The sequence below is a fragment of the Daphnia pulex genome, chromosome 9 (assembly GCF_021134715.1).
Source record: "Daphnia pulex isolate KAP4 chromosome 9, ASM2113471v1".
NCBI classification, from domain to species: Eukaryota; Metazoa; Arthropoda; class Branchiopoda; order Diplostraca; family Daphniidae; genus Daphnia; species Daphnia pulex.
In genome coordinates this window covers 1945583-1971566 of record NC_060025.1, presented here as the reverse complement: position 1 = coordinate 1971566, position 25984 = coordinate 1945583, and the positions used below count along the sequence as shown (strand labels likewise).

General features: G+C 41.3%; 3 protein-coding genes and 2 long non-coding RNA genes across 6 annotated transcripts; 2 read left to right on the top strand and 3 right to left on the bottom strand.

The window, feature by feature from the left end:
* Positions 1 to 19: 19 nt before the first annotated feature.
* On the bottom strand, positions 20 to 1873 carry LOC124202999. Its single transcript, XR_006878385.1, has 5 exons — positions 1565 to 1873; positions 1281 to 1364; positions 848 to 1067; positions 479 to 620; positions 20 to 257 (listed from the first exon to the last, which is right to left on the bottom strand). It is a non-coding gene; the product is annotated as an uncharacterized LOC124202999 (long non-coding RNA).
* Positions 1874 to 2033: 160 nt separating this feature from the next.
* Positions 2034 to 7999, bottom strand: LOC124202998. The gene is made up of 10 exons (XM_046599564.1): positions 7846 to 7999; positions 7541 to 7698; positions 7381 to 7474; positions 7248 to 7299; positions 5950 to 6919; positions 5369 to 5883; positions 2968 to 3226; positions 2807 to 2904; positions 2442 to 2743; positions 2034 to 2226 (listed from the first exon to the last, which is right to left on the bottom strand). The coding sequence occupies exons 1-10, from the start codon at positions 7899 to 7901 to the stop codon at positions 2100 to 2102; spliced, it is 2631 nt and encodes an 876-aa protein (XP_046455520.1). The 5' UTR covers positions 7902 to 7999; the 3' UTR covers positions 2034 to 2099.
* LOC124202996 (sialic acid synthase-like) lies at positions 3642 to 5234 on the top strand. Its single transcript, XM_046599561.1, has 5 exons — positions 3642 to 3781; positions 3851 to 4263; positions 4325 to 4448; positions 4508 to 4814; positions 4876 to 5234. Exons 2-5 carry the CDS (start codon positions 3913 to 3915, stop codon positions 5150 to 5152), a joined length of 1059 nt encoding a protein of 352 aa, XP_046455517.1. The 5' UTR covers positions 3642 to 3781; positions 3851 to 3912; the 3' UTR covers positions 5153 to 5234.
* A 2484-nt stretch (positions 8000 to 10483) lies between the features above and the next one.
* On the top strand, positions 10484 to 12501 carry LOC124202995. The gene is made up of 7 exons (XM_046599560.1): positions 10484 to 10593; positions 10661 to 10717; positions 10798 to 11171; positions 11238 to 11447; positions 11517 to 11816; positions 11884 to 12084; positions 12149 to 12501. The coding sequence occupies exons 1-7, from the start codon at positions 10551 to 10553 to the stop codon at positions 12428 to 12430; spliced, it is 1467 nt and encodes a 488-aa protein (XP_046455516.1). The 5' UTR covers positions 10484 to 10550; the 3' UTR covers positions 12431 to 12501.
* On the bottom strand, positions 11879 to 22144 carry LOC124203000. 2 transcript variants are annotated; one of them, XR_006878387.1, is made up of 5 exons: positions 21988 to 22144; positions 18427 to 18495; positions 15872 to 15983; positions 15503 to 15780; positions 11879 to 13438 (listed from the first exon to the last, which is right to left on the bottom strand). It is a non-coding gene; the product is annotated as an uncharacterized LOC124203000 (long non-coding RNA). The 2 variants fall into 2 exon arrangements; XR_006878386.1 differs by lacking the exon at positions 15872 to 15983.
* Positions 22145 to 25984: the final 3840 nt, after the last annotated feature.

The window sequence follows — 25984 nt, the reverse complement described above, 5'->3', positions numbered from 1 at the left end:
TGATAATGAAGAGAAAACGCCTATTTTCAGTATTTGTATTTTTCAGCAGAAGAATACTGCAAGTTATTTACCTATTACATAGTCAAACATTTTTGGCACCCATCACCCTATCCAGTCTGAAAAGGTATTGCGTTTGAAAACAAGATTTAAGAGAAATGATCTTACGTTTGTCCATGAACTAACACCTATGGCAACAAACCCCTGTTCACATTTGCCATCTGTTATATAAATAATTCAGTATTCAACCGCTTTCTAATCTATATATTATGGGAAGAAAAAAACTTTCATTAAAAACTACATCAAAAGTTTTAATTACGAATGTTGGCTTATTGGGTAATGCAGTTCCAGTATATAATAACTAGTCTACGACCATTATAAGACTTCGTAATATGTGCCAATTTTTGACCAGCAAGCAGGATGTACAACTGACGATGCAGGCTTCGATAAGGCAAAGGAAAAAGAAAAAAAAACTAATTACCTATTTAAATTGGTGGCCGTTCCAATTGCTAATGAAAAAAACCGGATTATTTAGGAATATCAACAAGGGATAACAATCGCATCAAATCTAATACCACAAGTCGAGATTTAAAAAGTGTTTGGAGTTGAGGATCCCATTGCATCTAAGAAATAATATATTAAAGAATTAGATGAATTGTTAATATATATTTTTTTTTGTTTATAATGTAGTATTATTGGGTAATGCAGCATCGATATGATTGAAATCGATTAGCGACCATTATAAAACATTTTAATATTTGCCAATTATTGACCAGCAAGCAGCAGTCACAGCTGACGATGCAGGCTTCGATATGGCAAAGAAAGCGAATAACATTGTAGAAAAAATTACCATTTTAAAATCTAGCAAATCCTGTTAAGTTCGTAGCACTGAGTGGGTGAAATCCGAATCTCGACAAGTCAATCTAACCATAAGAAAACGTGTTTCTGAAACTTTCCCTGAAATATCTTTTCAAAATTCCATAACGGGAAAACTTTTCGGTCAAGATATACCAAGAAGTAACATCTTGTGTTGGCACCAGTAATCCTTGGCAAGGTCGAACGCACTTGATCTGTAAACAGAAATAATACAGGTTTAACATTATATTGTGATTAAAAGGGTTACTGTAGACTTATTGGGTAATGCAGCATTAGTATCATCTACTAACCAGCGACCATTATAAGCCATTTTAGTATCTGCTAATTTTTGACCAGCAAGGAGTATTTTTCGCTCCCAAAGCAGGCTTCGATATAGCAAAAATAGAGAAATCAACGTTAATAACTACCTCAATTAGGGAATAAATTTTCAGCCAAACCGCACCAAACGTTAGTCCAAAAAATGTTCATCACTGGGTTGATGAGATGGACACCTGCATAAAAATAAAATACTGAATAACTGAAGTTAGTTGACTATAACAAATCACTTTTAATTTACAAGGATAACATAACTTCCGAACGAAACACAGCAAATAAATTTTGTTAATAATAATGTTAATAATAAAAAATTAAAATAAATAAAAATGCCATTTTAAAACTTGCAATACATTCGTAGAAAACGCCAACGAATTACCTAATTTGAAAAGCCTGCAGTAGTTCAACGGCTGTTGAACTACAGCCAATTTCACTACGGAGTATCAAAGAAACGAAGCAGTGGGTGGCGACGCCGAAAGTCAAGCATATTACCTGCAGAAAGTAAAAAAAAAATTGTAAAAAACATTTTTAAGCAAAAACAGAACTGTTGTTATTATTGGGTAATGCATGCCCAATATTTTTTCAATTGGACTGCGACCATATAAAACAGTTAATGTATGCCACTTATGACCAGCAGGCAGTAGTTTTGAACCGACATTGCTGGCTTCGATCAGGCAAAACAAAAAAAAAATCAATTACCTGATGACGAAAAACTCATCTTGCGTGAATGGAGTTCGGAGTCGTTGAAAACTAACCGGTTGATACCTAATAAGCTGCTCAATTAGTTAATAAGACAACTAAAACTAACAAAAAGTTAATAGTAACACAAAACCAATATAAAGCAATGATTACAGCCAACACCGTGTATTCATCGGGTGGAAATTACACACGGCTTCAGCTTCGAAATAAGTCATTTAAGCGGCAGCTTTGGCAGCCAAGCGCTTGTTCCTTTCTTCCGCAATGCTCAGCTTAACACCCTTGTCGCGAGGCAGAGAAATGTAAGCCTTGCTACCCTTTCCAATAATGAAGACGTTATTCAACCTATTGATACAAGAAATCATTAGAATCTGAACTGTTAGTAAAATCAACTCACATACAACTGTTGTTATTATTGGGTAATGCAAGAATAGTATGGCATGACTAGACTGCGACCATATAAAACATTTTATATATGCCACTTATGACCAACAGGCAGTAGTTTAGACTGACATTGCTGGCTTCGATCAGGCAAAACAAATACAGAAACAAATAACTACCTGGTGGCAAAAAGGTGGCCAAGAGCATCCTTAACGTGGACAATGTCGAAAGAACCAGGGTGACGTTCACGGTTGATGATGGTTCCGACTCGCCCCAAGTTACGACCACCAGTGATCATGCACAAATTGCCAGAGTCGAACTTGATGAAGTCCATGATTTTGTTGGTAGCAATGTCCAACTGGATGGTATCGTTAACCTTAACCAATGGATCGGGGTAACGGATTGTGCGTCCGTCATGGGTGGTGATGAAGGGGATTCCCTTGGGTCCAACCTGAACGCGTCGAACTTTGCAAAGCTTGTACTGCAAAAAAAAAAAAATTATATTAATGAAAATATACTTCACAAAAGCATTTGATAATTATACCTTAGCCTCCTCAGCAGTAATTCTGTGGATGGCAAAGCGGCCCTTGACATCATATACCAAGCGGAAATATTCACCAGTCTTGTCAATGGTGATAACGTCTACAGATCAAGAGTACAAATGTCACAACAGAAATCAACAGTCACAAGAAAAGTAACACTTACCCATGAAACCGGCTGGGTAGTTGGAGTCGGTACGGACTTTACCGTCGACTTTGATGAGCCTTTGCATGACGATTTTGGTCACTTCAGAGTTGTTCAAGGCATACTTCAGACGGTTACGAAGGAAAACAACCAAGGGAAGTGATTCCCTCAACTTGTGTGGGCCTGTGCTTGGTCGTGGAGCAAAAACACCACCCAATTTATCCAACATCCATGACTTCGGCGCGGCTAAACGCTTCAAATGCTTCTTGGGTCCGCGAGCCTGCACAATAATGAAACGAACACATGAATTAGTAACCAACAAATGAAGAAAAGAATATGTAAATGAAGTTGAAAAGCTGCAAAAATTGATGGAAAAAGTAGATGTTGAAATAAACCATAATATAAAACCGATGTTTTCAGATAAAAAAGAGAACTAGCACCCACCATTCTTGACGTAGTTCAATAAGAAAAGACAGAGTAGCTTTTCTCTAGACAGAAACTGGACGACCGCTCATGAGAGGAAGACTCTTCTCACTTCATCACTCCTCCTACATGAATGTCGAATAATAATTTTAATTCCTTTTTTAAGCGTTAATTTTATTGTTTTATGCATGAATATATTACAATTATTTTTATTTAGACTCATAAATGATATTTTTAACTGGAATTGCTTAAAATTCATTTAATTATTGAGGTTTGTCAACTCTCGACAGGGGACCTGAATCGATTTGATGCTTATGCCTTGCGGCTATTGTGAAATTTGTTTGGGAAATTTTAAACAGTTAAAAAGTAGGAAGCTTGTTCAATTAAATACGATAGTGTATCATATATAAAGGTTAGTTCATTTTAATCATATTTTTTCAAATATATTCTTGAACTGTGATGTTTAACTTTGTTTATGTAGGTTGGTTGATGTGTCTTACCTACTGATATTTTCGCTTATCGACCATCGGATATTACAAAACAATGACGGCGCGCAGTTTTGAGTTGGTCAACAATACATGGATTGGTGATGGTCACCCATGCTTCATCATTGCTGAAATTGGACAAAATCACCAAGGAGATATTGAGATAGCCAAGAAACTCATAAAGATGGCCAAGGACTGTGGTGCTGACTGCGTCAAGTTTCAGAAATCAGATTTGCATTCCAAATTCACCAAGTCAGTCTTGGCCCGTCACTATGAGAGCCCACATGCTTGGGCTTCAACTTACGGGGAACACAAAACATTCTTGGAGTTTTCAGAAGACCAATATAAAGAACTGATGACATTTGCCTCTTTGATAAACATACACTTCACTGCCTCAGCCATGGACGAAGTAACTCTACATTGTTTTGTTTAATTTACTTGAATAAAACTTTAGATTTTTCTATAAATAGGTATCGTTAGATTTCCTAGTCAGCTTAGGAGTTCCATTCATAAAGATGGGTTCAGGGGATGCCAATAACTTGATTCTGCTGGAGAAAGCTGCCAAGACCAAACTACCTATTATATATTCTACAGGTACACATCTCAAGTAGTTCAGCAACAGAAAAAAACGACAAAACCTTGTTTTCAATCAGGAATGCAAGACATGCAAACAGTCAAAACTGCCATGGAAAGAATGAATGCCTGTAATCCCAGGGTCTGCATACTACAGTGCACCTCTTCCTATCCCACTCCAGAGGACCAAGTTCACTTAAGAGTGATGCAATCCTATAGGGACCACTTTCCAGGATCTCCAATCGGATATTCCGGTCACGAATTAGGACTTTCTATAACTTTAGCCGCTGCAGCTCTGGGAGCTCACGTCATTGAGCGACACGTAACTTTGGACAAGTCGTGGAAAGGCAACGACCACGCCTGCTCACTTGATCCTTTAGAATTGAAGTAGCGTATTGCACTCGTATTTTCCTCGAAAAACTGAGCCTGATTATCCCATTCTATATAGGTCTCTGGTCGAAGGTATACGTACAATCGAGAAAGCTCTGGGCTCGGTCGTCAAGTCTAAACAGCCATCTGAGGAGCCGTGCCATCAAAAGTTGGGCAAGTCGGTCGTGTGTACACAAAAATTGGAAGCCGGTGTTCAACTTTGCAGCGAACATTTAACCGTTAAAGTCGGTCAGCCTGTCGGCTGGCCCCCTCAACATCTTGATCTGCTAGTAGGGAAAACTCTTTCTAGAAACGTGGATCAAGACGAAACAATTACTTTGGACTGTATTATTTAAAAACTAAATTGTATTTCATCCTATTCGGCACTGATTTATCTACGAGAAAAAGAAAAGAAAAATACAGAATTCAAAATACTAAGACTTTGTTCTGTGTTGCTTCGATGGGATTCCAATGAGGAGATCATGTTTGGGAGAACACAAATCTGGTTTCAGTTTTATCAATTTAACAAGGTAATCATCTTGAGAAGCTCTGGCGATTCGATCCAAATCGACGGCAGCCATGGCCATCCGACCAGTCGGCGTGATATGGTCGGCCATCCGTGCCAGAACGGAGAAATCAGCGGCCGGAATATCGCGACTGCAATACAATTGACTTTGCGGATACTGAATAGGTAAATCCGGGTGGGCCAAATTTCCGTAACAGCACGGGCAAAGGACGAAGGCTGCCCGCTGGGTCAAGCAGGTTTGCAAGACGAGATCGGTGGCGACTCCGCACGCATGCAAGGCGACACCCAAGTCGAAACGCCCACGAAAATAGTCCAAATTACTCTGAATGATGGTGACGTTATCCAATTTCAGTTGGGCAACTCGTTGCCGAGCATTGCGAATAGATTCTTCTTTATTATCGACCATAATGACACGGCAGCGGGGCAGAAGGTAGGCCAATAAAATGCCCAAATGACCACCACCAGAGCAGAAATCGACGACGACGTCGCCCACTGATACAGCGTCGACAACAGCTGCCGCCATCCCATCTAACTGCTGGATTTTTCGATCGAGACGGGAACCTAGCGTTTAAATGAAAAAATCAATATTTCCCCTCATTTCACACGTGTGAATCAAAGAATATTTACCGGGCACGTGGCCTTGCTGAGGGTGGGCCGGATCGGGTAGAGCTGACCAGTCAATCTTGGCCGTGAAATCAGAGCAAGGAGTCACGTCGATGTGGCTAATCAAGCCTTCCGGCAAATCGGTGGTCACTCCAGCAGTTCCGCCTTCGACATCATCTTGCAACCACATCAGCCGTTGTCTTTTCAACAGGTCGATAACCCTGGCTACCTCTTCGGCACTCAAGTTACCCGCAGTGCCTGTGCGTCGTGCAGCGTCTTTCTTGTACAGGCTGGCTTCTTTGGCTCTAGGGACTTTGACCGTCGGATGAGACTGAATCCTCAACGACGCAATATCGGGAAATGGCATTTCACCTACCGTTTGGCTCCACGCTGGACTCACCAAAACTTTCATTGTTGTCAGCCAACCAGCCACTCGAGGCAAGTGGTCGGCCAAATGGACGCCAAGAATCGATAGTCGCTCGGACAAAAGGGTCACGCATGGAAAGAGGATAAGGTCGGCCAATGTCATGTCGGGCCCTTCGGCATAGGTGTGGTCCAGCAAGGCACCAGCCAGCTTCTGTATCTCTTGTCTTTTGAGTTGTCCACCTGCGGCTGAACGAGGCTCTTCCACCTGCCATCGTTTAACGACATTGTGCATCCGAATCGGCTGCTTCAGGTGTTCCTCCAGTTTGACAAGGGCCACAGGGATTTCGACAACGTCTGGTTGTTGCGGCTGAGTCAGAAAAAGGATCGTCGTCTGAATCATTTGAACTTCGCAAAAGGAAGTCCAAATGGAGCACTCGGCTGGGGCCTGTAAACAATTACCACGAAATCCCATAGCTTTCAGTACCACAGGGTCGTTCGATTCTTTCATCAAGTGTCGGCTGACTGCTGCCAGACCGGACACGGTGAGACGGGATAGATTCTCGCATTCACCCACTATCAGGAGAGGTAGAGTAGTTATTAAAACGAGATCGGGATCGACTTTGGCCGCCAATACGGTCGGGACAGGAATGGGGATGGTCAGCAATTCACTTGGATGATTCACTAAAGTCAATAAAGTTTTATTTCCGCACCAATTGTTGATGAACATGGCTATTAGACCATTCAAACTTGTCGAACCGTCCGCAATGGGGATGTAAAGCGTATTCGTCATTTTTCTTTTTTTCTTACGGGTCACATCAGTTTAAACTTTTTTCCACTTATAAAGAGAACCTTTAAATGTTGATTTGTTTCTGAAGTTTTTGCATTGATTGGCGTTCTAAAAGTCTTTGTCTCCACATAACGAACGTCGAAGAAACTAGACCAAGGACAAGGCTGGTTATTTCAAGTGTCCAAAACCGCCGTTCTTCTAGCCACAGGACTCGTTCACAGCTAAAAGACAGAAAAATAACAGTGGTTATTATTAAACTTTTCCCACATTTGTTTTTTTAATTCTCTTGGAATGTTGAATACCTTCTATATGTATCACCAGAAGTCTCGCAGCGAATCTTCTCTTTGTAGCCAGTTGCTACACAGGAGCCCACACTCTGGCTGTTCTTTTCAAATTCTATCATCGGAAAACAAAGATAAAATGTTGAAACTAGTATTAAACAAAAAGAAAGCAGAATTTTACCCGTGCATGGGTGACAGTCTTCCAAAACTGTGATCTTTTCACCATTCAGCCAGCATTGATTGCCAGAATGATTGCCGGAATGATTGGCGTGGAAGTGGGAGGTGTGATGAGAGTTCTGTGTCAGATGATGCTCAAGTAGAACAATTGCAATAGACAATCTACTCTCAACAAGAGATAAAACAGAATCATTAGCACAATTTAAAAACACTTTTTTTACATTGAGAACACAGCCACGTTGCATCATACGTGCTAGAGAGCTGTCGCTGACGTAAGAATAATTAATAAATTTTAGTTTTGCTTCTTACCCGATGAGAAGAGCAATGGAGATGAGCATACGTTTTTTAGTGCACTTTTCAATCATGATTTATTCATTAACGATATTGCTAAGTGACAATGGGCGCATCATTATTCTCACGAAATCGTAAGAAGAACGTGAATGACGAATTCCCGATTCGTCTGCTTGTCAGATTTTGATTGCAGCGCCTCTAACGGACGAATTTGTTACTTTTTTTAATATTTTCTTTTCTCAAATCCCTTCTCTTTTATTTTTACGTACTCTAGTTTCTTCCCCCAGATAAAGATTTGTTATTTCCGGCTTTGAGACTGTCAACGACGAATAACTGGAGGGGAAAAAAAACAGCTTATTCCGTCCAATCCGCCGTCACATCAACAGGGAAACTGCCAATGAGAAGCCGGGGGGTTTGTTATATAGTCTTCCATCTTGCCGGCTTCACTTAAAATAAAACGAAACACGATTTGGAGAAGCAGATACATATAGTACACACTCGTATCCTACGTAATATTGGGCCGACGGATAGCTGTTATGATTCCACTTTCCTTTGCGAGTCCTGCGACGATATATTTGTCTCCACTGTGCGTGATCTGATTATTTTTTCCATCTCCCGTTTTTCCCCCTGTTCCACTCGAAGAATCTAATCAGAGCCGACGAGAGGGGGTGGTCCTAAATCCGTTTCAACAAGAATAAAAGAGCCAGAGACGAGCCTTTTAAACTTGTTTTCATGCATAAACAGAGAGGGTTGAACAAAAAGAAATATCGATTCTACAAAGAAATCGCCAACCTCACAGCGAGCAGACAACAAAGTCCACTGGAATAACAACAACGTCAGACATTAGGAGAGAGGTCTATTTATCGATGACTACGGCCATCATCTTTCAAGAAGAAAAAGATGATGATGCGCCATCAGCAGCTCTATAGAATCGCCTAGAAAACGGACATTACAAGCGTTCAAAGCAAATGGTTTTCTATCTATAGACACAAGTTCTATATACTTTGATATTCTTGATGTATTGAGTGAGTGCAGGTCCGCGTAGAGGCCTATTAGTTATTAGGAGCCGAAAAAAAGATGAAGGGTCATTCCTTTGCTGTCGGATGTAACCGTCGAGATGAATGATTCCGCATTCATACATAGTGCAGTAGCAGCAATGGCGGTAGAAGCAGTTAAACATTGAATGGATGTGTCAAGCGAGATTAAAGAAAAGCTCTCCACCGGTGTGTATATAGTATAATTCCCCAGACATTTCTGTAGATGCGTATAGTATTAGAGGTACTATATATCGACGAAATGCGTCGAGGAATTTCACGTCCGCGGATTAATCGTTTCGGCCGTCAATTCCGGTTGATGGCCAGTCAGTTTGATCCGGAAAAGTCGGGAAAAGTCCCTTGTGCTGTGTCTAGACGTCGGGCTTTCTCTATACATATAAATAGAGACGTTTTTGTTTGTTATCCCAAGTTGACTTTTGTTTTGATTGGGGGCTTTGGCTTGCTGTGTTGTCGACCGGCTGATTTCTGATATTTTCGTTCGGGATTTGATATCGAAAAGTCAGCGCGACTGGAGCCGCCGCGACTGACCGGCATCTGTTGGTTCTCATCCAAGGTCTGTCTGGTTGATTGTATTTCTTAACTGCTGGACGCCGCACCACCAGAGAGGTAAAGGCAACAGCAAGAGCCTCCCCTGAAGGGAAAATGTTTTGACAGGCCAATATCCACAGCCTCCAGCATCTCAGACCATCCCAGCACACACCCGTCAGTCAGTATATTCGTCTGTGCGGGTTTCGATTATATGCGGGTCACGAACTCTGCGGCCCAACCCAAAAAGACTTTACAACAATCAAAACGTATTATAGTATATCCTTTTTTCTTTATTCCTAGACACTTGTGCTCTGCCGATAAAACGCGGGGGAGGATGGCGATCCCGTTTTCTTTTATACATTTGGAGTAAATCAGTTGGCCCAGACGATATAGACAAAACCAACAATTATATAGATACACTACTAAACTACTACTATATAGACTGGAAACCGAATTAAATAGACCCAGACTCTCTATGTAAGAGAGACTCTCGATTCTAGCCGAGAGCTGGAATCACGCCCAAACTGTTTCTGTTGTTGTTGTGTCTGAAGTTGAATGGGCCCAATACATTCGATTACTGTCGATCGCAGAGATCCGGGTACGAAACGATAATTTAGTAATAGATGCGGTTGATTTGTGTGTGTGGGTCGATGGGTCCGACATTTTTATTGGCAATCGACTTCTTTTCGACCGCCACATCGATTTAGACCATTTGTCGTCTAAGAAATTTAGATTCGCCATTTTCAGAGCTGATTGGAGGTGAAACGTTTACATTAGTTTGAATTGCTAAGAACCTATTGTCCATCGGTAGAATTCAGCGCATGTTATTGCGTCACGTAAGTCTGTGTGGGTGGAGATAACACTTGCCAATTGGCTTCCCAATAACCGATGTGCAGTATTTAGACAGACTGCTGGGCGCTTATTCATCTCATCTGTGTTGACTTTAGCATTTCAAACATACGGAAATACCTGACAGTCGTTCACCTAAAAACCCACGCTAGCTTATAGTTTCTATTGACACCGGATGTCATCCAGCTGAACAATTGCCATTCAACCGACATGACAGTCCGATTTCGCATATAAAGCGGCGCATTTTGATTTGTAGATCATTAGTTTTACACCAACGTCGATTGAGACAAAATGAACACGGGCTTTTCTTTCCTCATACTTTGCCTTCTAGCAGGTATAACTACTATTTTATTATTATTACTGTTTCGTCAGCTTATTATGTTTGAACTTTCGCCTGTTAGGTAAGGCCTTATCGGCCTGCGACAAGGGCGAGGCCGTAAGTTATACACCTTCAGACGGTAAGACCCCAATAACCACTTTCAAATTCTGTTTTCCATAATTTTTATTCCCGTGTAAAATTATTTGACTGGTTAATTAGATAGCGCAATACTGGAAAATCCCGAGAGAGGCTTCTACCACCACATTGAAGTTGAACTCCCCGTTTCCAATTTGAAAAATAAGAAACAAGAGTGGGAATCGCAATTCGCCGGATGGAACAAGGAGGGTGTCAGCCTCGTCCTGGTCAAGTTCGCCCTCAAGAACTTTGTGAAAAAGAATTTCGATTCATCTGCTGGAAAGGATCTGGACGCGATGACGGCCGTTTTCGACACGCTCCGCTCGCTCGGAATGAAGGCCATCGTCCGCTACAGTTACGTCCAGTGCGAAAAAACTGACGGCAGTTTCATTTTCCAGGAAGACGCCAAAAAGGAGCAACTTTTGGATCACATCAAGCAAGTGGCGCCCATTTTAAAGGTGAATTCAATCCATTGGCTATTACACCTTCAAAATTTTATGAATAAATTGGACAATTCTCCACAGAAAAGCCTCGATGTCATTTACGTCCTACAAGCCGGTTTTATCGGCTGCTGGGGCGAATGGTATTACACCATCAACTACGCCGTCAAGATCTCGAAAGATCGCTACGAGCCGAATGCGTCACAGAAAAAAGATCGCGTCGAAATTATGAAGGCCCTACTAAATGCCGTTCCCGGCCGGATGGTTCAGATGCGGACGCCAGTCTTGAAACAGGTATCCAGCATAATTTCCATCTAAAAAATTGCAATCGTTCCTTATCGTTTTCTTATTTTTACTAAAAAGGCTTTCGATGAATGCGGTGGCAAAAACATCCAGCCGGCGGATGCCTTTTCCACGTCCAAGATGTGCTCCCGGATCGGCATCCACAACGACTGCTTCCTGGCCAGCGAGCGGGATGGAGACACTTTCAAAGAAGGCAGAGAAGTTGCTGAACGCCAATGGCTGAAGAAGGAAGGACTCTACGCTGCCGTCGGCGGTGAAACCTGCGAGGAACCCAAGAAAACTAACACCGACTGCAAAAGGACGATCGAGCAGCTGGGAGAGCAGAGATTCAGTTTTCTCAATCTCGACTATCATAACGAAGTATTACTTGTCTAATTTATTTCGTGCTACTCTGCGATCAAATTCAGCTTTCTTAATTGTTCTACAGACGGTCAACATGTGGAAAAAAACCCAAAGTGACAAACCCAAAGGTAAATGCCTAAACGTCATTGGCAACTACATGGGATATCGTTTCCAACTGGTCGATGGGAAACTTCAGAAAACGGCGGCCAAAGGATCGACTTTCTGCGCCAGCCTCAACATCCGCAATTCCGGAGTGGCTCCACTGTACAACAAACGCCCTGTTGAGGTTTGACGGATCTAAATAATCAATTTAATTTCGATTGATTTTCAATCATTATTGGATTGATCAGGTTCTTTTGAGAAACAAGCAATCATCGAAACCGTACGGGCCGTACGCCCAGGAGAACATTGATCCTCGCAAATTTGCCCCCGGTGAGACGAAATCCATCGACCTGTCGGTTCAATTGCCGTCGGATGTCGTCCCCGGCAAGTATGACGTCATTTTGAACCTGCCCGATGGCTCGTCTACACTGAAAGACAAAGCCAAGTACCGGATCCTTTTCGCCAATGGGAATAACGTCCAGGACAAGCAAAATCGCTACAACGTCATCGGTCAACTCACCGTCAATTAAAAACATTCCTTTTTGAAATTGCATCCTAATTGCCTTGATAGTTGCCATGCAATAAAATGACATCCACATCATTTTGATCGAAGGAAACAAAACACAAAAAAACAAATCAAAATTTCCAGGGGAGGAAAAACCAAGTTTACACAAAAAAGCTGTCCAAAAATAGCCCGTCATGTGTATACATGTGTAGGGCCTTATGGTATGTCGTACAGAATAGTGTACACATCACATATATAATGGCGAGTTCAAGAAAGAGAGGCTGTATACACACTTTGCTTTTCTTTTCAATGGCAAACACGCACATCGCTATGTAGAGTCGCTCCTGGAAGGCGCCACATCATCATCTTCATTGTGTACTATACACACCTTCAATGCTAAGGCAACAACACGGTTCTACACATAGTAGTTGCTATACACAAGTCTATAAGGGAAGGCAAGTAGAGAGGAAATTGCTTTTGAGTATACGTATAGTCTGGGGCAACAGCAGAGCTCACCAAAGAGTCCTCCGCTGTATATGATGATGCTGATGGGCGTTTGCCAGCAGGAGGAATAAACAATTCTTCTTCTACTTTCGATATAACCGGGGCAGAGAGCGGGCAGATTGCAAATGTTTTGTTTTGTTTATAGAGCTTGACTAAGCTATTATTAGGAGCGGATGCAACTCGTCCGCAAATAACCAGACACACGTACACGAGAAAATAGATGACTGGAATAATAATACAATTATTTCGTGCAGATAAACAAGGCGGTGCTGTCTCTATAGCTAGGCAACACGCCATTTGTGCCAATAATGTACTAGCTCAGCTTTGTGAATGAGATTGTCATCGCTACGTTCGTACACCGTCATCAGTTGGAGTCTCCGTGACGACGGAATATAATGAAACCTTCAAATGGCATCGAGGTGGAATAGAAATCAAATGAATCGCGACTTACCAAAGAAGATGGTGTTTGCTGGTCAGTTAACACTTTCACGGGTAAAATTTGCATCATCACCAAATGGATGCGACACGCCTGGAATTGGATAAAAGATTAGACAAATTATTCTTTGGCCATGCCTAGACTTGTTACGCAATCGAAAAGAGGAAGGGCTAGCAAAACAAAATGTGAACCCCAACCCCGACACGCTCAATTTTTGATATTCGTAATTTTTTAATTTCTCTTGTTATTTCAAATTGAAAAGATAAAGGGTGTTGGTGAACTGATTCACCCCGGGGTTACTATACTCGTCACATTTCAAAGGAGATGATGATGATGATCGACTGGCTTATTTCTTTCACTTTCTCACATCCGCCGGATAGATAAGAGTTGTTCAATCAACATCATTCATCTTTTATTTTTCTTCTGCACGGACGATAGAGTCGAGCTCCGCTATTTTACTTCCGGAACGAATACATAGACGGGATCTGTCATCATTTCAAATGAGCTCTCTCTGTCATTTCTTCATCAATCGATTATTCCGGAAGTCATTCATTGCCGGATATATCTGCCCAATAAATAATTTGAGAAAGAGGGGGGTTGGAATTTCTCTCTAGATTATATACTATATTAAAAGAATAAAAGGTCTCTGATGCCTATTGGCGAAAGCTCTTTTGTGTGTATACATATTTGCATACCCGCCGTCGTCCCTCATCTTTTGATGTCGTTTCGCTTATTCCTGCTGTTATTGTTGTTGATTTTCCAGTTTCTATCCCAGCATCCCTTCGGGATGATATAAATCTTTTGTTGTCACGATCTCCCAAACTTTTTTCGTATTTTTACCGGGCCGGGTTTATACATTTGCCTCTCTATAGATCACGACAACGCAGTTTCGGCGTTCTAAACATTAGCTCTTTGTTGTTCCCCTTATATCAAAGGGAGTCTCTCTCTCCCTGCGGAACTACTATATCGGCTTAGATATATATTCCCACAGTTTTGCGTGTACATGTATAGTAGGACTTGAGGGGGTATAGCCTTTCGCAGTCTGTCAGCCCAGCAACTCAGTAGACGATCAGCTGATGTGGGATCCATTTCGGAGCGGCGGTGTATATTCCGAGAAATCTAAAAGACGATATCAACTTTGAGAGATGGAAATCCAAACAGTTTCCTCTTTTTTCGGGAATATAATAATAAAAGAAATACTACAAACCTTTGGGTTTCTTTTTTCTTAGACTTTTTTTTTAATACTCGCAGTAGTTTCAATCAAATAGAAATCTTAAGATTATTATTATTTTTTTAGTTCCTGCTGGGGGCAATCCGCATTTCATCTCTTAACCGGAAGAAGTTTTCATTACATTTTCCTACGTACAGAAATATATAACTCTTGGCGCGCAACAAAAGAAAAAAAGGGATTCAGGGTGAGCCGCTCCTTTTAACTTTTTCTTTTCCCGTTTGTGTTTTTATTGGAAAACGATCAGCGGGACTATGTACAAGGCAAAAAAGGGAAAAGAAGAAAAGAGGAGAACAGCTTAGCTTTTCCCCCGTATAGGAAAAAATCGATCGGCTTGTTGTTGTTGTTGTTGGGATTCGCTCGGTCCAACAACCGCACACTCAAACTTTATCGATTGGCTATTTTGGCTAAAAAATGGAAACGAGAGTCATGCACAATCTGTGACGAATGGAACAAAGATCTTTATTTCTGTTGGCTCATCGCAAAAGGAGTGCCTCTTTTCAATTTTAAAGATGATTGAATTTTCTTTGAGTTTACCAATGAATTCATGTGGGTGCGGAATATAGAAAGAAAAAATTTTCATAATTCACTTGACTGTTGCCTGGAACTGATGGACCCCATTTTTCTTTCTTTTTTCCCCCCAATTTGATTTAATTTTTGTCTTTTTCCGAAAATATCTTTGGCGCCCCAATATTATTATTGCACAGCTGCGCCACGCCCACAAAGACGCCCCGGCGTCCGTGACTCTCGACGTCGTGCATTGTTGACAACAACTGCTGCCGATAACGACTTACGTGTGACCTTGCAGTTAACTCAAACATTCAGCAGGTATATATAACAACGGAGTATATGTACATAATTTTAATTCGATTATAAAATATTCGAATTAAATCTATAACTGTTGATATTATTTCTATTTGAATACATACCAGGCCCGCCGCTTGTTTGTTTACTGCAACAGCTGCTCCCGGTTGGTCTACGTCCCATCGTTGCGGTACTCAGCCCTGGGGACAATATCCCGCACAATCAGTTGAGGGGTGATTATTAACGGCAGATCCCATCATCGTTGGGGCGTTGGCGCGTGTTTCTCTCAACTTTGTACTTTGATGAACTGCCGCGATGCGTTGCGATGATCCATTTCGCGTTCCCCGCGTGATTGGCAAATTGGCGAAGCTGATTGATCATCTTTCATTCATCTACTGGCGGCCTATTCGAAAATATTTAGAATAATAATTTTGTAATAAAACTATTCAAGGTCCATCAATTTTGTAATTCAATTAAATATTATATGCGCGTACATTTTATCGTGATGGGAGGGGGGGTTGAAAGGACGAGGCTGGGACGGCCGTGATTACAGCTAATGTCAGATTTTGATGGCTCTTGGCGGCTGGCCCACGAGAAACTTTTGTCCTGAAAGGGCACACTGTTATTACGGGAGAAGACGTTGTTGTCGTCGTCGTCGGTCGGTCTGTTCTCTCCGACCATTATAATTTTGTTGTCGGTCGGACGGAAAATGGAACTTTTGCAAAAAGCCTCAACAAGGGGCGGAAAACTGATGAGACGAAGGAAAATAATAATCAAAAAAGAAAGTAAGAAAAAAAAGAGGGGGAATCTATACACAGATTGTTGGGTGTGGTGAATACTAAGAGAGATGGGGGGAGCATCTTCAAGTCAACAATGTCTTTTTATACAAGCAAAAAAGTTCTATACAATCCCTAAAGATTCTTTCTTGTCGTCCAGCGTCAAATTATATTCCAGTCATCAGCAGTTCCCAGTAAAAAAAAGAGTTATATTTTCTATTTGAAGCTTCGCCAGGACTTTTTTTTTTTTTTCTCCTCACGTTAATTTGTTGTAACTTTTACACGACACAAAGTTCATAATTTAAATTTTCGATCCTTTCGTAATAAAAGTTGAGCGCACATCTTATTTAGATGCGCAGTTGAAATTTTCTTTCGTGGTGAAAAAAACCTCGTTAGCATTTCCAGAAAGAAAAAAGTCAAAAAAAGAAAATCATTTCAACTGGAAAACAAAAGAGAAATGTGCGCTGCGGTGCAGTAGCGAAATATAGAAATGCTGCTGCTGCGCAACTATAATTATTTCAGACTGTCAAAGAAAAGTGGCGGCGGCAGCGGGACCCGACACACACACAGAAAGGAAAAAAGAAGGAAAACCCAAACAAGCAATCAACAAACATAAGGTGCGGTGGTGCCTGGACTCTTACGCATTCACCGTGTTCATTTTTCAGCGCGCAGAAACTTTTTTTCCCCAGCAGCAGCGCGTGAACGGAAATACATCAGCCGTGTGTCTAAGGTCGCCATGGCGATGGTAGGGAAAAGCAGAAAATCAACGGGACAACAACCTTTTCTTATGTGTACTTTATTATTATGATGATTTTGTTCTATATATTTTGGCGATGGTTTCATAATAATAATCCTGGCGGGGAGAAGGAGGACTCTGGTTACCAATTATTTCGGCCCTGCGCACCCAACACTTTTGTTACACAATATTAGAACACACACGCGTGCAATTTGCTTGGCCGATTTTCTCTCTTTTGGCGAGAATCATCTTCTCCTTTTTCCCGATCGATCCCCGACACCTCATCAAGCTCGAAGATAGGAAATGAAAAAGAAAGAAAGAAGAAAACAGATGCTCTACAACACGACAGACACACACAAAAGAAGATTGCCGATGTGTGTGCGTCGCCTCGTGATGGAACTGTCCGTCAATGATTCGATCCCACCAAAGGGGGAGAGACCCAGAAACAGCCCCGGTATATAGTCCCAAGTGTCGGGAATGTTTCTAAACTTTCAGCTTAGATCTTTCTCTCCAGAGGCCCATTAAACGTGCCGGCGGCCCAATCTACCGTGAATCTTCTCTCTCCCCACCCGACCACGCCCTAGTTGAGATTATATTCTCTGCGCATAATAAAACACACAGGAGCAGCAGCAGCAGAACATTAAACATCGTTTGTTTGACTCGGTTGAACGCGGTCGGCAAAAACTTGGCTTTCTTCGCAATGAAAAAACAAAAGAAGAAGAAAAAATGTTAACTGAAAAGTTTCACACCCAACGGACGGATAGAAAAAACGTTGGGAGAGCTCGGGGGTGTTTTATGTTTATTATCTCTGCTGCCGCTGCAATGGTTTTCCAGTTGTTGCGCGCTTGGCCTGCTGGAATATTTATCTCTCTCTCTTTTTTATACGCACGCTCGTGTAATCGCCGCCGAGTGTGTGTGTTGTCTTTTGTTCTGAAATATTTAGATCCTCTCAGAGTCCACACGCCGATAGATGCCGCCCGACAACATCTTTTTGATGTTCTTCAACCCCCTTCACATGTCTGTTGGAAATCGTGTCAACACACGCAGCTAGCTAGAAGAAAATCGGCGATTGGTTTCGCCAAAGATATTTCGTTGGGGGGGGGATGATGTCGAATTTTAATTAGTTTTGTTTTTTACTCGAGTGGAAATGAGTCTGTGCAACTGACGAGGTACACACAGGAGCAGGAGTAGCCAATGAGGCTCTTGAAACGACATCAAGGAAATCTTAAAGAATGGCGCAGAGAACATGATGATGAGGATCACACAGAGATGAAAAAGTGAAAAGATCAAAAGAACATTATGTACATGAGTGCGTATGCCTCGGGGGCTGTATTTCTCATTAACAAGTTCCGTCACAATCTAACGAGTCCCCCCCCCCTTCTTCCTTATTATGTCACTAGTCATAAGAAAATGATTTGTAGGGGATGTGTGACGAATTCACCGACTTTGTTAACAAGACGCTAATGAATGAACAACTGCCGTACAGAAATGACAATCAACTTTGAATAACAAGTTACAAAAAAAGTTGGATACTCACGATGGGAGCGATCAAAGTCACGGCCGTCGGTCTTATTGGTCCGTGTCATCCTCACCTGCGCACGTGATTCTGCAGAAAATAAAAAAAAAGGAAAAAGAAGAAAAATTAGTTCCAACCGGAAGTCTTTCTCTGCACAAAGTTCAACTGCTGGGGAAAAACTGCACAGTGTGCAACCGGAATAGACACAAATATTATTTAACGATTAGTCTTCATGGCGGGAGATATTTCAAAAAAATAAAAATAACAATGTCACAAAACAGAACAAGCGCACAAGCCACACCCCCCGATGGCTGCAGCGCAATTCCAAGAAAAATCCTCGTCGCCCGACTTTTCCTTGTAAAATAGTAACCAGGACAATCATATATACAGTCCTATACTTAGTATATCTTTGAATAATAATTTAGACGTTCTCTGTGTGTGCGTACATAATAAGCTCTCCCAAAGAAGTATCCAGGGGGGGGGGGGCGCATCCGGACGACAAATGGAGAGGGGCAAATGCATTATTTGGTTGTTTTAACTTTGTGAATATGTATTTTAGATATAGTACGCCTACGACCGAAAGAAGAATTGATAATAGAACCAAATGAGAGTCGGCTCCCGCTCACGCTCCTTTTTTACGCCCCGACGACGAGGACGATCTTTCTCACTAATGCATTGCGGCAAACGGGGAAAAATCTATTCCAGGCCTCTCATAGGACGGTGGATTCATTTTTAAAAATTAGTACGTACTACAGATCTCTTTATCTATCTAGTTCGTGCGTGCTGCTGGTTCACTCACGCCGATTTCGTGTGCTGTGCAGCCTTTACTATTCCATTTGTCCTGTATACTCTATTTACCAATCACGGACGAGCAGCTTATTCGGTACATAGTCGGATACTTGTGAGCGGTCTATTAGTGATAAGTTGGGCGGCGTGAACGTATAAGAGAAGAAGATCCCGCCGTATAGTTTTCTATACGATACGTGTGAACACGGGATTCTATTTCGGGATTTTGCTGCTTTTGAAAACGAAAAAAAGAAAATGAGCTGATGAATTTTTCTTCTTTTCTTTCTATCTTTTTTATTTTGTGCTGGATGTTCCCCTAGAGGTGAATAACTGAATATGTTCGTGGAATTGATTGGTGCCGTGCAGAGTCATCGGGTTAAAAGTTGTGAGCGACGCGGTCGTCATGGCAACGAAGACACACACACACACAACAGCCCGTGAAAATAAGGAAAAGAAAAGTGCGTGTGTGCGCCGGGAGATAAGGCTCTATAAGATGCACGCGCCAACACCCGAAACTAATCGCAGATATTCAAATGAGTCAAATATACGTAGCCATTCAACGGTACATAGTTATGTGAGCCAATCCAATAAATATTGATTGATAATAAGACATTTTGATTTTACTGCCAGACTAAATAATAAACCAGTCAGTCGCAACTTAGTTTTTCTCTGTTCTTATTCCGGCTGTTATTTGAATCGATTTATCGATCGAAAAAACAAAAAAGACAAATTTTCGCTAGAAATTGTAGATAAGAAAAGAAAAGGTGCTGGGCAAAAGGGGCCATTATTTTCGTACCTTTCGTCGCTCTTTGTGTCACTTTGTTTTTTTCCCTAAATCGTCCAGACGACTCGATTTGAAAAAAATTGATTCCCGCGCTTCAACGTGACAGAAATGCGCAATTGAAAAGGGCAGTAGAGTGACCCATTTGTTAAAAAAGAAACGCTTGGCATCAATAGTCCATCAGTCAGTTCTGTATTTTTATTAAATCTTTTATCGTCGCTTAAAAATCACCGGATATAACTGATTGACCCGCTAAAGAAATTTATGACGGGAGTCTGACGGAATGGTTTTTGAGGCTCTCTTGTTACACACCACCGCAGCACGAAACTCGATCGTAAAAATATAATTAGACAATAAATATTAGACCGAGAGTATAGGATCTGGATTGTGTATCAAAGTGACGACGGGTCCCAATCGGCCAACAAACCGTTTGGCAGAGTCAAAATAAAAGCGGCTGAAATATTGTAAATCATTCGAAAAAAATGTCGAAACGATCTGTTTTGGACGACAGTAAAATGGGACATTTGCATATTGGGATGTTTTACGGCGTCTAATATTCCTGTCTGGTGTGCATGTGTGAAGCAAAAACAAAAATCTATTTTTAAAAAGGACCCAACAAGCGTCCAGCAGCAGGACCACGTCGGCCATGCCCTTAGAGAGAAGACGGCTATGTGGGCGGTGCGGAGACGGGACAACAAAAACCCGGCGCAAAATAACAACCCGTGACACAACAATAACAACAACATTGTTGGCTGGAAATGGGGGGAAAAAAGTCAACGAACCGCACTGCGGGCTGTATGATGTTATTTCTCTCAGCGCCCAGTGCACATACGATGATCCAGTGCGCCGAGCTCAATCAACCGTAATATGGAAAAGAAAAAAGAGCCGGGCGATGAAAATGTCACCGCAAATTTACATGTTCCAGCGCACCCGACTGATATGTTCCTGGACGACAAAAGGGACTCGGATGACGTCAAAAACATTCAGCTGTTGGATGTACAGTATATCAGTCCTTTTAAAGGACGGACACGCATCTCCCAAAAGTTTCAATCAACGAAAAGATTTGTATAGAAATTCAAACGCCATTTCGGCTTTGCCGGTGGCGACGCAATCGATTGGGATGGAAAATCCTTTTGGGTGGGTGGGTTGAGGGAGGTGATCAATATTTCTGGCCCCGGCAATGTTTTCTTTAAGACGGAAATGCTAAAGAGCTGCCGGAATTAAAGCTAGACGGTCGAGTTATTTATAAAGTACGCCAACGAAGAAAGAAGATGGCGTGAATCATTAATCAAAGACAGAGGGGGGGGGGGCGAGGGCGACGTGTGAATTTTTGGTTAAGGCCACGCTCCCGATTATGGGTCGAGTTTTGCATAATAAATTGTCGGCTGTCTATAACAACCTCGTCGTAGCGGGTCCTAATACTCCGCCCCAATAAGTTTCTAACCCCCCGCCACCACCAAATGACGTACTTGTCAAGACACTCTTTTGATTATGACGAGTATACAGCCCCGCCAACTTTGCACATCGTCAAAAAGTAACACGAAATTACTCGGTTTTGACGTAACTTTAAGGCTTGATTATTGTTTCAACCTTAGAGTGGCAAATTTAGTTTGAAGAAAACTAAATTAAACTCAATTGAATAATTTGGTGTTTCGAAAAATGAAAATAAATTGAATCAAAAGTTTTTCCCTTTAAAACTACATAACATTTGAATTATTATTCAGTTTTATCAAGTTTTTAAATTTGATAAACTAGTCGTCAAAGTCTTGAAGAACCCTGTACGTCCTGAATGTTTAAGTTACTTCACCAACGAGAACCACCAAGTGACTTGTTCACATGGATGATGGACAAGAAACCGCTGGGATGCCTGAAATAATTCCTATCCCATTTACTTTTAATTCTCTCTAGCAGCCCTGTGACAAGAAAGAAGGAGCTCCATGAGTCTGTCCCTGTCAGCTTTTGTACACTACAAAATATTTCACACTCGGGTTTAAAAAATTCAAGTACAAACATACCTGCCAAAAGAGTCGAATGTCGATTGTGAAGTGCATCGCAAACTATTTCCTGGTAAGTTTGATCGATGATTTCTAGTACTATAATTGCACTCTCAAAAATTGAAAAAATTAAAGGACAATGCAACTTTCATGTGTTGTTTGTTGAATTGTAGTCTGCATGCTGGGTGGGGGATTTCCCGGTTTTGCATTTGCCAGATTGCAAAAATAAGTCGAAAATTGCCTGAAAATAATTGTTTTTTTAATTGTCTTTAAAGCAAAGTATGTAATACTACCCCCAAATTGATTGGGTAAAAAAAAATAAATGAAATAAAACTTAATAATTTGAATAACACGATAAAAAAAGGCAAAATAAGATTTGCAACGCTAGTGGGTAACATCCTAAAATATACGACATACGACACATAGAAAAGTTGATGTATCTGTCATCCACTGCTGCAACTTTTCCCCTTTATCTAATATTTAAAATGCTATTCAATGTGGGATCTCCGGTGTCTACTGTGCACAATGAACCCAATCAACACTCACGGTATACGCGACTGAACTGATGGCCAACAATGAGCTTTTCCATTCTATAAACCAGGAGAGAGATCTATCCAAAAGTTTTGTATAGAGACGAACAATGAGACTGGGGAATTGGCCATCCAAGTCACTTTCGAGCCCGCTTCGTTTAAGACGTAATAATTTGGTAATCCCGTACACGTAGTGTGTGGTGCACTTCTTTATAATATCCAACCAACTCGATTAACACTCGAAAGAAAAAAAATCATCAAAGTTTCCCTTTTTTTTATTCTTGGGCGGGAAATCTTAAAATTTTCAAATTCAATTTCTCCGAGAAAATCAACAAAAGTGATTGACGTCTAACTTTTGCATAATAACGCATTCAAAAATTAAAAGGGGGCCATTATTATGCCATTATTAGAGTCCTGGTTGGAAACTTTATCGACGATAAAATATTCTGAAAATTTAAATAATTCCATCTCGTGGAATGTTACCGAATGACGTCGTTCTCATCTCCATATATGATCAAACCCCATAACATGGTCGTCTGTGGATTAAATGGAAGAACAATAAGGTCGTCGTCGTCGTCTTCTTGCTCCACATTTTTGGGCATGTGGAAACGAACCAACGAAGAAAGGAACGAGACGGACCCGATACGCCGTTTGATTAGATTCTCCGATTCTCCCGTGATGAACGCAGTAGCACACACACACACAAGACACAAAGGAAACACTATAGGGACGATTATTGGTCGGGCAAAGAAAATGGCGTTAAAAAACAGAATATTATTATTTTAAAAAAATTCCTCTTTGTGAACTTTGTTGCGCCATGCAAATTGTATTGATTAGCACATCACTGCATACGTACAAGTCTAGTTTACACGATCGTCACCTGTTCCTATTACTATGCCTCCATCACTTGAGTTTTCCCTCAATATGTACTTAAATTTAACGTTCGATTGAGAGAGTAATTAACTTCTTCCCAAATTGTTGCGCTGCATGGTTCGACGAGTAACTTTTTTGGGATGGCTAGCTCAGCCGCCCGTGGAGGTAGCCAAGTCAACCGTCCTAAAACAGTTACTAGAAGCCCCAAGACGTGCTGCGAGATTTAGGGATAGTTAATTTTACCTTAATTGACTCCAAAATCAATGTGTACTTATAGGTTGCGCCAGATGTAAATTTCAATGGCGATGAGGGAATAAATTGAACTAAGCTTGCACCTTTGATATAGGTTATGATAAGATTCTTATGCCTTGTTCTTATCCATCAAGCTGCGACAAAATATGCTCACTTTTCAATAAAATGATCATTCATTAATAAGGCGCAAATTCAGTCTATATGAATACAAAATCCGTTGTCAATTTTTTCTTGTCTTGACGCAGAAGATACACAGGAGAGAGAAAGGAGGGAGGGTGAGCATTTCCCCAGCAGACGGCAAGCCGACCCGAGTGTAGTCCTAAAACTTTCAGTTTAATAGTTTATCAGAGTTCTCTGATAACTGGCCCTAGAAGAAGAAGAATCTAATCAGTAGAGGGAATAGGGAACGCGGGCCGGCAGCCAAAAAGCCTCGTACATCACACACACACGAGATTATGCACAGAACATTTTTTTTAAGACGGTCAATAAAGTTGCATATATAGTCAATTGCGTCATTAAGAGGAAAAAACAAATCGAATTTTATATTTTTTCGAACCCAAACGGAACAATGGGCACACACGTCACGTCTACATTTTAACTATAGAAAAATCATCAAAGATGATATCAATAAAACCAGTTGATTTTTCTTTTTTCCTTTCGCTCTCTTGTGTAACTTCAATCAAGCGCAAAACTCACAACTTTGGTTGGTGTTGTAATATATGCGAATATATGGCCACTATTAACTCTGCACTCTGTGAACTTCTAGATTTTTTTTATCCCCCTTCCGCCAGCATTTTGGTATAAAATGTTGCGCAAGAATAAATTTTTATTTTTTCTTGTGGATTTTTCCGGTGTGAAATAATTTAGGCGACCCCACATCAGAGTGCGTCATTTATATCTTTTCGAGACGCCTTATTTATTTTTTGTACTTGGGCAGCAGCTTCTTTTTCTTCTTTGAGAAAATGGTGATGTCGGAAAAGAGATTATAATGATGATGAAGCTCCGGATGAGCTCCCGCGCCCGAAATCCATTGGCACTTTCCATTTGATTAATGGCGGAGCGGCAGCGGCGCGGCCCACACACACACGACTATTTGCGTCATATATCGCGCATCACGTGTGTCCATTAAGGAAAGAAAAAAGATGAATCGAAATATTTTTTTCCTCGTGTCACGCAAACAGAAATTCAATCGATCCGCCGAATTATTATTTTTTTCCCGCGATTATATTTGATTTGAAAAAAAGGGGGGGGGGTTGTCATGGCGACGGAATGAGCGAATCAATTCCTGATGATGTCTTCAATATTTCTCGACGTTCAAAATGCCAAAAGTGAGCGAGAATCAATGATCGACGAGAAGGATCGACTTGGTTTCTAATACAAAAGGGCCGGAATCATCTCAGACTACTGCCGATCGATTGATAATAAAAGAATAACGCCGGGAATATATTACACCAGCACATGTTCTTTCTTACTATACTTCTTTTTTGCTCCGGATGAAAATTGAAACTTATTTTGGCGACAATCCAGCGCGAAAATTCCGCAAAGAATTTTTTCTTCTTTCAAAGAAATGTGAATCGATCACGCGCGGACGGACGTCCATGCAAATCATTTGCCTAATGACATGTTCGGTCAGCTGTCATCACCACACAACCGGAAGGGAAAAAAAAGAAAAAGTTGAACGCTGGAATATTCGCGTCGTCTCAATGTCCGTGAGTTGCTGACACACTCGAAAATAATATTCCGGAATGCTGCCGGATGATAAACGCGCTCTCCGCATTTTGTGCTGTGTGGTTCCTTTTCTCTATTCCATCGCCCGGAGAGCTGACGTCTCTCCGCTGTCTTCCCCTTTGATGTTTTTACACCACCAGAGCGCCAAACAATTTGAGCGGGGGAAGCGATCGGGAAAACGGCGAGCGCGCCGGAATATATTATAAGTCTCGTGAACAGCAGACGGCGGACGCCTCTTTGTAGTGGCATCCGACAAAGTCACCCAGGCTCCTTTCATTAGTCGCCGGATCCTCTTATTATTATTATATCTACGGACTTTAGCCTTCATTAAAAACAAAAAATAAAAGACCCCCAGCTCCTATGCTTCCATATTCCCGCAGGATCGCCATGAAGTACAATTGGCTTTATAATTAATCCAGCCAAGCCAGAAGTGACCGCCACCACAGCCCACCTCTTTGGCGCGCTTAGATTATATGTGTGCGCTAGGCATGTATAGGAATAAGAAAAAGAATAGAACGTCGCTATTTTTGGAAGGGAAAATACAAAGAGGCGTCGAGTGGCGACCGTGTCTGTCACCGTGTTCCATCGTTAAAACTTTAAGACGAAAAAAAAAAAGATTTCACTTCATTATACGA

Bases quoted from the DNA above. Each gene is read 5' to 3' on its own strand.
- LOC124202995 (XM_046599560.1), top strand. From the start codon at position 10,551: ATGAACACGGGCTTTTCTTTCCTCATACTTTGCCTTCTAGCAG. The intron at 10,718-10,797 runs GTAAGACCCCAA...CTGGTTAATTAG, and splicing joins AAGTTATACACCTTCAGACG to ATAGCGCAATACTGGAAAAT. The intron at 11,448-11,516 runs GTATCCAGCATA...TTTACTAAAAAG, and splicing joins GGACGCCAGTCTTGAAACAG to GCTTTCGATGAATGCGGTGG.
- LOC124202998 (XM_046599564.1), bottom strand. From the start codon at position 7,901: ATGATTGAAAAGTGCACTAAAAAACGTATGCTCATCTCCATTGCTCTT. The intron at 5,884-5,949 runs GTAAATATTCTT...TTTAAACGCTAG, and splicing joins TCAGCAAGGCCACGTGCCCG to GTTCCCGTCTCGATCGAAAA. The intron at 2,905-2,967 runs GTAAGTGTTACT...CTTGATCTGTAG, and splicing joins CTACCCAGCCGGTTTCATGG to ACGTTATCACCATTGACAAG.
- LOC124202996 (XM_046599561.1), top strand. From the start codon at position 3,913: ATGACGGCGCGCAGTTTTGAGTTGGTCAACAATACATGGATTGGTGAT. The intron at 4,264-4,324 runs GTAACTCTACAT...TTCTATAAATAG, and splicing joins CTGCCTCAGCCATGGACGAA to GTATCGTTAGATTTCCTAGT. The intron at 4,449-4,507 runs GTACACATCTCA...GTTTTCAATCAG, and splicing joins ACCTATTATATATTCTACAG to GAATGCAAGACATGCAAACA.